General features: G+C 45.4%; 1 protein-coding gene across 1 annotated transcript in view; it reads left to right on the top strand.

The window, feature by feature from the left end:
- Nucleotides 1–13104, top strand: part of LOC124010148 (agouti-signaling protein-like) — a 31442-nt gene extending 18338 nt beyond the window's left edge. Inside the window, exons 2-3 of the mRNA XM_046322524.1 lie at nucleotides 11802–11878; nucleotides 12937–13104. Coding sequence (XP_046178480.1) covers nucleotides 11802–11878; nucleotides 12937–13104 — 245 coding nt within the window. The remainder of the gene's footprint in view (nucleotides 1–11801; nucleotides 11879–12936) is intronic.
- Nucleotides 13105–13793: the final 689 nt, after the last annotated feature.

Here is a 13793-nt window from a genome sequence, read left to right as displayed (position 1 = left end):
TGGTCAGTCCAAACGACAAAAGGAACGGTCGCCCCCTCCAACCACTGTCGCCATTCGCCTAGGGCTAAGCGGATGGCGAGCAGTTCGCGGTTACCCACATCATAGTTGCGTTCCGATGGCGACAGGCGATGAGAAAAATAAGCGCAAGGATGAACCTTATCGTCAGACTGGAAGCGCTGGGATAGAATGGCTCCCACGCCCACCTCTGAAGCGCCAACCTCGACAATGAATTGTTTAGTGACGTCAGGAGTAACGAGGATAGGAGCGGATGTAAAACGTTTCTTGAGGAGATCAAAAGCTCCCTGGGCGGAACCGGACCACTTAAAGCACGTCTTGACAGAAGTAAGAGCTGTGAGAGGGGCAGCAACTTGACCGAAATTACGAATGAAACGCCGATAGAAATTAGCGAAACCTAGAAAGCGCTGCAACTCGACACGTGACCTTGGAACGGGCCAATCACTGACAGCCTGGACCTTAGCGGGATCCATCTGAATGCCTTCAGCGGAAATAACAGAACCGAGAAAAGTGACGGAGGAGACATGAAAGGCGCACTTCTCAGCCTTCACGTAGAGACAATTCTCTAAAAGGCGCTGGAGTACACGTCGAACGTGCTGAACATGAATCTCGAGTGACGGTGAAAAAATCAGGATATCGTCAAGGTAGACAAAAACAAAGATGTTCAGCATGTCTCTCAGTACATCATTAACTAATGCCTGAAAAACAGCTGGAGCATTAGCGAGACCAAACGGCAGAACCCGGTACTCAAAATGCCCTAACGGAGTGTTAAACGCCGTTTTCCACTCGTCCCCCTCTCTGATGCACACGAGATGGTAAGCGTTACGAAGGTCCAACTTAGTAAAGAACCTGGCTCCCTGCAGAATCTCGAAGGCTGATGACATAAGGGGAAGCGGATAACGATTCTTAACCGTTATGTCATTCAGCCCTCGATAATCCACGCAGGGGCGCAGAGTACCGTCTTTCTTCTTAACAAAAAAAACCCCCGCCCCGGCAGGAGAGGAAGAAGGCACTACGGTGCCGGCGTCAAGAGACACAGACAAATAATCCTCGAGAGCCTTACGTTCGTGAGCTGACAGAGAGTATAGTCTACCCCGAGGAGGAGTGGTCCCCGGAAGGAGATCAATACTACAATCATACGACCGGTGAGGAGGAAGGGAGTTGGCTCTGGACCGACTGAAGACCGTGCGCAGATCATGATATTCCTCCGGCACTCCTGTCAAATCACCAGGTTCCTCCTGAGAAGAGGGGACAGAAGAAACAGGAGGGATAGCAGACATTAAACACTTCACATGACAAGAAACGTTCCAGGATAGGATAGAATTACTAGACCAATTAATAGAAGGATTATGACATACTAGCCAGGGATGACCCAAAACAACAGGTGTAAAAGGTGAACGAAAAATCAAAAAGGAAATAGTCTCACTGTGGTTACCAGATACTGTGAGGGTTAAAGGTAGTGTCTCATATCTGATACTGGGGAGATGACTACCATCTAAGGCGAACATGGGCGTAGGCTTCCCTAACTGTCTGAGAGGAATGTCATGTTTCCGAGCCCATGCTTCGTCCATAAAACAACCCTCAGCCCCAGAGTCTATCAAGGCACTGCATGTAGCAGCCGAACCGGTCCAGCGTAGATGGACCGACATAGTAGTACAGGATCTTGATGGAGAGACCTGAGTAGTAGCGCTCACCAGTAGCCCTCCGCTTACTGATGAGCTCTGGCTTTTACTGGACATGAATTGACAAAATGTCCAGCAAGTCCGCAATAGAGGCACAGGCGGTTGGTGATCCTCCGTTCCCTCTCCTTAGTCGAGATGCGAATACCTCCCAGCTGCATGGGCTCAGTCTCTGAGCCGGAGGAGGGAGATGGTTGCGATGCGGAGAGGGTAAACACCGTTAACGCGAGCTCTCTTCCACGAGCTCGGTGACGAAGATCTACCCGTCGTTCTATGCGGATGGCGAGTGCAATCAAAGAGTCCACACTGGAAGGAACCTCCCGGGAGAGAATCTCATCCTTAACCTCTGCGTGGAGTCCCTCCAGAAAACGAGCGAGCAGCGCCGGCTCGTTCCAGTCACTAGAGGCAGCAAGAGTGCGAAACTCTATAGAGTAATCCGTTATGGATCGATCACCTTGACATAGGGAAGCCAGGGCCCTAGAAGCCTCCCTACCAAAAACTGAACGATCAAAAACCCGTATCATCTCCTCTTTAAAGTTCAGGTAATTGTTAGAACAATCAGCCCTTGCCTCCCAGATAGCTGTGCCCCACTCTCGAGCCCGGCCAGTAAGGAGTGATATGACGTAAGCAACCCGAGCTCTCTCTCTTGAGTATGTGTTGGGTTGGAGAGAGAACACAATATCACACTGGGTGAGAAAGGAGCGGCACTCAGTTGGCTGCCCGGAGTAACAAGGTGGGTTATTAACCCTAGGTTCCGGAGACTCGGCAGACCAGGAAGTAGCTGGTGGCACGAGACGAAGACTCTGGAACTGTCCAGAGAGGTCGGAAACCTGAGCGGCCAGGGTCTCAACGGCATGACGAGCAGCAGACAATTCCTGCTCGTGTCTGCCGAGCATAGCTCCCTGGATCTCGACGGCAGTGTTACGAGAATCCGTAGTCGCTGGGTCCATTCTTGGTCGGATCCTTCTGTTATGCAGGTGAATGAGGACCCAAAAGCGACTTGGCGAAAACAGAGTCTTTATTCCAGTAAAGGATAAAAGCAATACTCCTGGACAATCAAAGCAGAAAACAAAACATGAAAAAAACTTCCACAAATCCACTCGTAGTGACGAGAACAGACTGGAGACTCGACCATTAACTGCAGGTTGCCTCGGGAAGGCACCGACCGTAGCAGACTCAGACACCTGCTCACACGCAGCATCTGAAGGAGACAAGACACGACAGGGCGAGACAATGACACAGCACAGCGAACATCATACAAGGATCCGACAGGACAGAAACGGAAAGCAAGGGGAGAAATAGGGACTCTAATCAGAGGACAAGATAGGGGACAGGTGTGAAAAGACTAAATGAGTGAGTAGGAGAATGAGGAACAGCTGGGAGCAGGAACGGAACGATAGAGAGAGGAGAGAGAGGGAGGGGGAGAGAGAGGGATAGAAAAAGGGAACGAACCTAATAAGACCAGCAGGGGGAAACGAACAGAAGGGAAAGCATAATGACAAGACAATATAAGACAAAACATGACATTTAGTGACCACCGAGAGTCAGGACACCCATTTAACACAACACCCTACACAGGGCAATGTCCCCAATCACTGCCCTGGGGCATTGGGATCTTTGTTTTAGACAAGAGGAAAGGGTGCCTCCTACTGGCCCTCCAACACCCCTTCCAGCAGCATCTGGTCTCCCATCCAGGGACTGACCTGAACCAATCCTGCTTAGCTTCAGAAGCAAGCCAGCAGTAGGATGCAGAGTAGTATGCTGCTGGCGAAAAAGGAACATGACAGGCACATGACGGCCCGCTTGGAGTTTGCCAAAAGGCACCTAAAGACTCTCGGACCATGAGAAACAAGATTCTCTGGTCTGATGAAACCAAGATTGAGCACATTGGCCTGAATGCCAAGCATCACGTCTGGAGGAAACCTGGCACCATCCCTACGGTGAAGCATAGTGGTGGAGGCATCATGCTGTGGGGATCGAGGGAAAGATGAAAAGAACAACGTACAGAGAGATCCTTGCTGAAAACATGCTCCAGAGCCCTCAGGACATCAGACTGGGGCGAAGGTTCACCTTCCAACAGGACAACAACCATAAACACACAGCCAAGACAATGCAAGAGTGGCTTCGGGACAAGTCTCTGAATGTCCTTGAGTGACCCAGCCAGAGCCCGGACTTGAACCCAATCAAACATCTCTGGAGAGACCTGAGAATAGTTATACAGCAACGCTCCCCATCCAACCTGACAGAGCTTGAGAGGATCTGCAGAGAAGATTGGGAGAAACTCCCCAAATACAGGTGTGCCAAGCTTGTAGCGTAATACACAAGAAGACTCATTGCTGTAATCACTGATCACTGCCAAAAGGTGCTTCAACAAAGTACTGAGTAAAGGGTCTGAATTCTTATGTATATGTGATATGTTATATTTGTATTTTTAACACATTTGCTAAAATTTCTACAAACCTGTTTTTGCTTTGTCATTATGGGGTATTGTGTGTAGATTGGTGAAAAAAACAAACCAATTAATATATATTAGAATAAGGCTCTAATGTGATGTAGAAAAAGTTTAGGGGTCTGAATACTTTCCGAAGACACTGTATCTTTTTTATATATATATTTTTTTATATATATAATTATTGACAGATTGCTAGGGTGATGGTTTATGTGGTACATTTTGCATTTGTTTAAAGGAAGTATATGGCAAACAATTTCCATTATTTCATTGTGAATAAAAAAACATCAGTTGGCGCATACCCAGAAAAATTATTTTATGTGGAGGTGCTGACGAATAGCAAATAAAACTATTCAAATAAAGAGAGTCGCACACTCTATATATGAAAATAATATTGATGAGATTAAATAGTAGTGATGAGCGATTAGTGCTTTTTGAGGTTGGTTTGATTTCAGTTCGATTAATAAATTATCAAAGTAATCGGTTTCAAATATTGTTTTAAACAATAAATGCACCGTGCATTTAACAATTGTAACATTGTAACAACACAGAATAAAACAATGAATACAAGTTCCGTGATGGTAGTGATTGACCATTTATTAACCATCATTTATACACATGACTTTAATAAAATATTTCAGTTGTTGTGCATAGTACATTTGTTTTATTTGATGACTTTATTATTTAATTCTAAGTCATCATCTCATCTATAAAGAGCTGCTGCTCTTCAAAGTAAATAAGACCATGCTTTTATGGCTGCTGAATACCAACTATCAATCATTTAGATCATGTATTTTCATGTAGAGACACCTCACATGCCAACTGCTCTCGAATCTCTGTTCCTTTTGCACAGTCTCCTCTTGAACAGTCATCTCTCTTTTAAGCTTAAAAGAAACACAGACCAGACAAGTAGGCGTACAAGGGATTATGGTCATTGTAGTTAATTACCACATTTCCTGCAGCTTTTTGGCCCGTTGAAACTACATCACACAGTTCGGGCTTGATCTGATTCATCTCTAGAGAAACTGCCACTGCGCACCTCAGCTCACAGAAAAAAAAACTAAGGAAATAGAATAATTGAACCTACAACTCTCAATTAGTCGCCGAAATTGCAGTTCATGCTCAGCACTATAATATAGACATGCGATTTTTACAATATCATCATTATAAAATGTCACCCGACCATGCATGCAGTTCCCACCATGTAGACTAATAAAATTGTAATTGCTGTGCATAACATATGGAATGGAATCAGTAGAGGCTGGTGGGAGGAGCTATAGGAGGACGGGCTCATTGTCATAGCTGGAATTAAAGAAATGAAAAGGTATCAAACATATGGAAACCACATATTTGACTATTGACATATTGATTCCATTCCAGCCATTACAATGAGCCCGTCCTCCTATAGCTCTTCCCACCATCCGCCACTGAATGGGATACCTTTGTATAGCCTACCTTTATTACTAAAACTGTAATGAAAATGATTGTCATTCATCTCCCATACGTAGCCTACTTCTAAATTACTCCCATTTTCCTTTGTGACCACAAACAGCTTCAAGGACTGGACAAAATACAATACTGCTTTCAACGTTCACGTTCAATATCACATTTACATTTCAAGTTCAATATGGCTTGTAAAGGTCTTCTTCTTCTTTGGTATTATGTCGGTCTGCAAACAAATGCCATAGGTGCATGCCGCCACCTTCTGCATTGGCTGTGCGTCAGCCTACTATTTTGAATTCATTACACTTTGTGATAAACTACCAACTAACCCAACACCAATTAAAACCTCATCACTATTCCACTACTTTAGCCCTTTCTGTTCCTGCACCAGACCAGCAGCCTGGGAGGACGGGACGCTATCGTTCTCTGCAGCTACCACCACAACATCCATCCTTATTATGTTCCAGTCCTGCGGTACAGTTGACAACCATGGTCATACATGCCAACACAACAACCTTACAGAAGTGCATGTTTTTCCTATCACTCTCTATTGACCTTGGCCTAGTCACAGGATCCTTCACGCTGGACCCATCTTCCTCTACTACTATCTTCTACCTAGCAACCTCAACCTGCTTTTCTCTCACTGGACACGTGTGATCTGCAGCACCATCGGTACCCCTACAGTTTAAACATACACATTTTCCCACTGATACTACACATTCCCTTGTCTCATGTCCTCCTAAACACTTCTCACATCTAGGAATCTCCCTCTTACACACTGCTGCCACATGACCATAAGCTTGATAAATGAAACACCGTAATGGGTTCGGGACAAAAGCTCTCACGCATCTGTCATCATCATTACACGCAGCTGCGCAATATTGAACTCCATTACTTTTTGATCACACCCTCTATGGTTGTCTGCACCTCAGTGTGATCCCTTGTGTCAGCGACGATGTCGTTATTTTTCCACTGTCCAGACACAGTTCCTGTTCTGTTTCATGACCGTTGTTGTCGTCCGTGTCCGTTGTTGTCCGTTGAATCTCTTTTTGCCCCCGTAAAAGGAGATTCCAAAAACGTTTTTTTATCTATTTTGTGCTGTTTTTACATCAAGTTTTGGTGTTTCGTGCGCAATGCGTTCAGGGTGTTATTACAACTCATTTGTAGCTTGCATCATGAGCAAAGTCATTGTAGCCTATCATTTCACTTCCCCTAGCTGTGAGAACCATGCTATCCATATTACCGGAACGTCATCTTATTCTTTCTATTTCTATGGCGGATTCGCGGCTGCAATTTCTGGAAGATGACAAAACTTTGAAGATAACAATAGTTGGCAAAGTCAATGATACTGGTTTCCCCTATCCATCTGTGACAAAGTCAATGATACTGGTTTCCCCTATCCATCTGTGGCAAAGTCAATGATACTGGTTTCCCCTATCCATCTGTGGCAAAGTCAATGATACTGGTTTCCCCCTATCCATCTGTGGCAAAGTCAATGATACTGGTTTCCCCTATCCATCTGTGACAAAGTCAATGATACTGGTTTCCCCTATCCATCTGTGGCAAAGTCAATGATACTGGTTTCCCCTATCCATCTGTGGCAAAGTCAATGATACTGGTTTCCCCCTATCCATCTGTGGCAAAGTCAATGATACTGGTTTCCCCTATCCATCTGTGGCAAAGTCAATGATACTGGTTTCCCCTATCCATCTGTGGCAATGTCAATGATACTGGTTTCCCCTATCCATCTGTGGCAAAGTCAATGATACTGGTTTCCCCTATCCATCTGTGGCAAAGTCAATGATACTGGTTTCCCCTATCCATCTGTGGCAAAGTCAATGATACTGGTTTCCCCTATCCATCTGTGGCAAAGTCAATGATACTGGTTTCCCCTATCCATCTGTGGCAAAGTTTACCCTACATGCTTATGAGACATCCAGCTTCAGACCCAGCCATAGGTTAGCTGACTCGTCTTTTGAATAAGGTGTAGCAACAACAGATAACATTCGTTGGCTAGATAATGTTAGCATGCTAGCTAGCTACACTGACAGCTGTCAGTGGCCTACTTGTTGTTATTTCTACCCTCCACAATCCCACCTCCAATTCGTGAATATGGACAGTGAGCACCATAATTAATAGGACAGTGAAAATTGTTTTGTTATTTTGGTTCTGTACTCTAGCACTTTGAGTTTGAAATGATACAATGACAATGAGGGTGAAGTGCAGACTTTCAGCTTTAATTTGAGTGTATTTTCATACATATCGGATTAACCTTTTAGAAATGACGTTTTGTACATGTTCCCCCCCATTTTAAGGTACTACAAGTATTTGTTGAATTGGATTCACAGATGTGTGTCATTAGACAGGTGTATTAATTTGTGTCGTTAGTGAATGCAGGAGAGCTGTTGATGAATAGTATTGATTCTAGACTTTGCTGTTGCCTTTGGAGGTTGTTGTTGGGGTGTGACAACATGAGGAAGACAGCAGTGTCGATGCAAATGAAGCTGGCCGTCATAAGGCTCAGAAATGAATATCAATCAATCAGGAACATTGCAAAAACCCTGGGCCCAAGTCAACAGTTTGGTTCATCATTACATTTACATTACATTTAAGTCATTTGGCAGACGCTCTTATCCAGAGCGACTTACAAATTGGTGCATTCACCTTATGACATCCAGTGGAACAGTCACTTTACAATAGTGCATCTAAATCTTAAAGGGGGGGGGGATACTTATCCTATCCTAGGTATTCCTTAAAGAGGTGGGGTTTCAGGTGTCTCCGGAAGGTGGTGATTGACTCCGCTGTCCTGGCGTCGTGAGGGAGTTTGTTCCACCATTGGGGGGCCAGAGCAGCGAACAGTTTTGACTGGGCTGAGCGGGAGCTGTACTTCCTCAGTGGTAGGGAGGCGAGCAGGCCAGAGGTGGATGAACGCAGTGCCCTTGTTTGGGTGTAGGGCCTGATCAGAGCCTGGAGGTACTGAGGTGCCGTTCCCCTCACAGCTCCGTAGGCAAGCACCATGGTCTTGTAGCGGATGCGAGCTTCAACTGGAAGCCAGTGGAGAGAACGGAGGAGCGGGGTGACGTGAGAGAACTTGGGAAGGTTGAACACCAGACGGGCTTCGGCGTTCTGGATGAGTTGAAGGGGTTTAATGGCACAGGCAGGGAGCCCAGCCAACAGCGAGTTGCAGTAATCCAGACGGGAGATGACAAGTGCCTGGATTAGGACCTGCGCCGCTTCCTGTGTGAGGCAGGGTCGTACTCTGCGGATGTTGTAGAGCATGAACCTGCAGGAACGGGCCACCGCCTTGATGTTGGTTGAGAACGACAGGGTGTTGTCCAGGATCACACCAAGGTTCTTAGCGCTCTGGGAGGAGGACACAATGGAGTTGTCAACCGTGATGGCGAGATCATGGAACGGGCAGTCCTTCCCCGGGAGGAAGAGCAGCTCCGTCTTGCCGAGGTTCAGCTTGAGGTGGTGATCCGTCATCCACACTGATATGTCTGCCAGACATGCAGAGATGCGATTCGCCACCTGGTCATCAGAAGGGGGAAAGGAGAAGATTAGTTGTGTGTCGTCTGCATAGCAATGATAGGAGAGACCATGTGAGGTTATGACAGAGCCAAGTGACTTGGTGTATAGCGAGAATAGGAGAGGGCCTAGAACAGAGCCCTGGGGGACACCAGTGGTGAGAGCGCGTGGTGAGGAGACAGATTCTCGCCACGCCACCTGGTAGGAGCGACCTGTCAGGTAGGACGCAATCCAAGCGTGGGCCGCGCCGGAGATGCCCAACTCGGAGAGGGTGGAGAGGAGGATCTGATGCTTCACAGTATCGAAGGCAGCCGATAGATCTAGAAGGATGAGAGCAGAGGAGAGAGAGTTAGCTTTAGCAGTGCGGAGCGCCTCCGTGATACAGAGGAGAGCAGTCTCAGTTGAATGACTAGTCTTGAAACCTGACTGATTTGGATCAAGAATGTCATTCAGAGAGAGATAGCGGGAGAGCTGGCCAAGGACCGCACGTTCAAGAGTTTTGGAGAGAAAAGAAAGAAGGGATACTGGTCTGTAATTGTTGACATCGGAGGGATCGAGTGTAGGTTTTTTCAGAAGGGGTGCAACTCTCGCTCTCTTTTTGCTAAGATTAGACAAATCAAACCGTTGTGCTATAATGAAATATAATGAAATGTAAAAAGTTATACTACCTGCGGGAGCGAAGCGCCAATGCGACCACTCGCTCCAAATCATTAACAAGAAGAAAACAACCAGTGAACTCAATTATGTCAAAAGACCCGGTAGACTGAAGAAGACCACTGTAGTGGATGACCGGAGAATAGTCTCTATGGTGAAGAGAACCCCCCCTGACAACAGCCCAACAGATCGAAAACACTCTCCTGGATGCAGGTGTAGATGTGTCAAAGTCTACCATACGTAGAAGACTACACCAGCAGGACTACAGAGGAAACACTACAAGATGCAAACCACTGATAAGCCTGAAGAACACAAAGGACAGATTACAGTTAGCTGAAAAATCACCTAAAAGAGCCCAAAGAGTTCTGGAAAAAAGTATTGTGGACAGATGAGACAAAGATTAACATGTATCCGAGTGATAGAAAGAGGAAAGTGGAGGAAAAGAAGACATGCCCATGATCCAAAGCATACCACCTCATCCGTGAAACACGGTGGAGGGGGTGTTATGGCTTGGGCCTGTAATGGCTGCCAGTGGAACAGGCTCACTTGTCTTCATCGTTGATGTGACTACAGACAGAAGTAGAACAATGAATTCTGAAGTCTACAGAAATATTTGATCTGCTCAGATAAAACCAAATGCCTCAAAACTCATTGGACGGCACTTCGTCATGCAACAAGACAATGACCCTAAACATACTGCTGGAGCATCGAAGGGGTTTTTGATGACCAAAAAGTGGAAAATCCTTGACTGGCCGAGTCAATCACCAGATCTGAATCTAATTGAACATGCATTTTTACATGCTGAAGAAGAGACTGAAGGCAATAAGTCCCCGAAACAAGCAGGAAATGAAGATGGCTGCAGTACAGGCCTGGCAGAGCATCACCAGGGAAGATACCCAGCATCTGGTGATGTCGATGCATCGCAGACTTCAAGCAGTCATTGCATGCAAGGGATATGCGACCAAATATTTAAACAATGATTACTTTATTCTACATTATGTCAAACTGTCCAATGTTTTTTGATGCCTGAAAATGTATTAAAGCTTCTAGAATTTATAAACGGTTCATCCGATATGTATGAAAATACCCTCAAATTAAAGCTAACTGTCTGCACTCCACCCTTCTTGTCATTGTATCCTTTCAAACTAAAAGTGCTATATTACAGAACCAAAATAATGGGCACTGTCCAATGAATTATGGTGCTCACTGTATAAGCAGCCTGCGTCCTTCTTCGGAGGTGGAACCTAAAGGACCATTTCTGCTATAGAACAGGAATTATGTTGAAATAGGGGCCGCATTGCCCTCTGGTGGGGGCCTTTATAAGCCATCGTCATATGAGTTATTGCGTCTGAGTTTGTTTAAAAGAGATTAAATCTCGAAAAACAGTCAATGCTTTGGAAGCCTTCTGGGGACAAAGTCTCCATTGGGTTTATGAATCAGGCTTGGTTTACTTTGGCAATTATTTGAATAATTTGTCATTAACATTAATGGCCATTTAGTTCTCGCTGTGCTTTGGGATTTTGGGCTCATGATAGGAGGAAATATTAAGATGCAATGATGTACGATAGGGCTGTACTGTTTCGTATCATAAAGCATAGTAAATTGTGTTCGTCTACATACAACATTCTGGCAGTCGTAAATAACAAGTACCATTCATCCCAAGGTTGGACTGAAAAGTGAAACTTTTTCATCCAGCCTCCACCACCCGATGCTGTGTATGTACTGCATCAGATGACCTCTTTATGATGGAACTATTTTGGCATTACGACATTTAGAGTAAAAGGTTGCATTCTTAAAGGGATAGTTCACCTGAATTACAAATATACTTCATAATATGGATTCATGCATGTTCAGACTGGGACCACCAGCCAATTTTGGGGGGGGGGTGTGTGAGGAAAAAACACCAGGAAATGTTGCACACTTTTATTAATGGGCTGTTCTACTGAACAACTTGCACAGACGTTCTCAGGACCTTTTCAAATGTCCAAAATCACCTGGTCTAATGCATGCTTGTTTCATATTTCCAACTATAGTTTGGAGCCAAGGGAAACCCAGGAGACTGTTTGCCAGGAGAAAGATTTCACCCCGCCAGGGACAACACTGTGTTGCAGTAAGTTGTACATTTTGTATTTTAAAAATGTAAACCTTTGTTTAACTAGGCAAGTCAGTTAAGAACAAATTCTTGTTTACAATGACAGCCTAGGAGCAGTGGGTTAACTACCTTGTTCAGGGGCAGAACAACAGATTTTTACATTGTCAGCTCGGGGATTCGATCTGGCGACCTTTCGGTTCCTGTCCCAACGCTCTAACCGCTAGGCTACCTGCTGACCCTAAATCTCTACCCCCTTTAGAACTATAGCAGGAATAATGTACTAAATCATGGTTAAAGAGGTTGTGAGGACAAACTGTGTGGCTCAGTTGGTATAGCATGGCACTTGCAACGCCAGGGTTGTGGGTTTGATTCCCATGGGGGACCAGTATGAACATGTATGCACTCACTACTGTAAACTTCTTTAGAAAAGCCTCTGGTAACTGCCGAGGACCGGAACGTTTTAAGTAGAATAATTACTGTAGGAAGAAATTAACCCGAAATTGATCCATCTCAAATGTAATTGTCTGGATATAAACATGAATTACTTCCCGTAGTCATTAACTAACTTCGCAATCATCTATGGGAGTTTTTCCTTATGAGTGTCAGACGAGAGGCTACTGTGATAGCTGAAATCGTAATAGTGATTTAGCTGTAACTATAATTGTGTAAATTATAGTATTGTAAGGCTGACGGTAAAAATATGGATCCATCGACACTGCAACTTTGACTCAAGGTTTAATCAGTGTGTTATACTATCTTTGAGGGGACAAATCAAATAAACAGTCAAATTATATGAGCAGAGAGCGAGGCACAAGAGGCGTGGCTTCAAATCCCACTGCTGGCACCAAATGGCAGACTAAAGAATAGATCCGTGGGCACTGTGACATCAATATTACACTCACGGGGACAAATGAAATGAAAGAGCGAAACACCTGGCACAAACTCTAAACTGAACAACTCCCAGCAAACCCTATTCCTTATACTAGAGCCAGAGCATTACTGGTCCCCCAGTAATAAGGCCTCATTTACTGATATGGGGTGTTCAAACATATTTTGCCCTGTGGGCGATGTTTCAGAAACACAAGCCTGAGCCTGCAGCTCCTGCCCAGCAGTGTGGTCGTCTGATGGAGAGCTGTCTCTATCATACCCCCTGCTGTGACCCCTGCGCCTCTTGCCGCTGTCGCCTCTTCAACACCGTCTGCTACTGCTTGAGACTGGGCCTACACTGTCCCAAGAAGACCTAGACACACACACACACACACACACACACACACACACACACACACACACACACACACACACACACACACACACACACACACACACACACACACACACACACACACACACACACACACACACACACATCTATTCACCACAAATATATACACGCACACACACACACACACACACACACACACACACACACACACACACACACACACACACACACACACACACACACACACACACACACACACACACACACACACAAACTACCACTGAACTGTCCCCAAGAAGACCCCCTGCTCTTTCCATGTCATAGACTGACCAGGCGAATCCAGGTGAAAGGTATGATTCATTATTGATGTAATTTGTTAAATCCACTTGAATCAGTGTAGATGAAGGGGGGGGGGGGGCAGGTTAAAGAAGGACTTTTAAGCCCCGAGACAGTTGAGACATGGATTGTGTATGAGTGCCATTCAGAGGGTGAATGGGCAAGACAAAGGATTTGTGCCTTTGAACGGGGTATGATAGTAGTTGCCAGGCGCACCGGTTTGAGTGTGTCAAGAACTGCAACGCTGCTGGGTTTTTTCACTTTCAACAGTTTCCCGTGTGTATCAAGAATGGTCCACCATGCAAAGGACATCCAGCCAACTTGACACAACTTTGGGAAGCATTGGAGTCAACACGCATCCCTGTGGAACGCTTG

The sequence above is a fragment of the Oncorhynchus gorbuscha genome, linkage group LG22, assembly GCF_021184085.1.
Source record: "Oncorhynchus gorbuscha isolate QuinsamMale2020 ecotype Even-year linkage group LG22, OgorEven_v1.0, whole genome shotgun sequence".
Taxonomy (NCBI): domain Eukaryota; kingdom Metazoa; phylum Chordata; class Actinopteri; order Salmoniformes; family Salmonidae; genus Oncorhynchus; species Oncorhynchus gorbuscha.
Note: the sequence above shows the minus strand (reverse complement) of the source record. Positions and strands in the feature narration are given on the sequence as shown.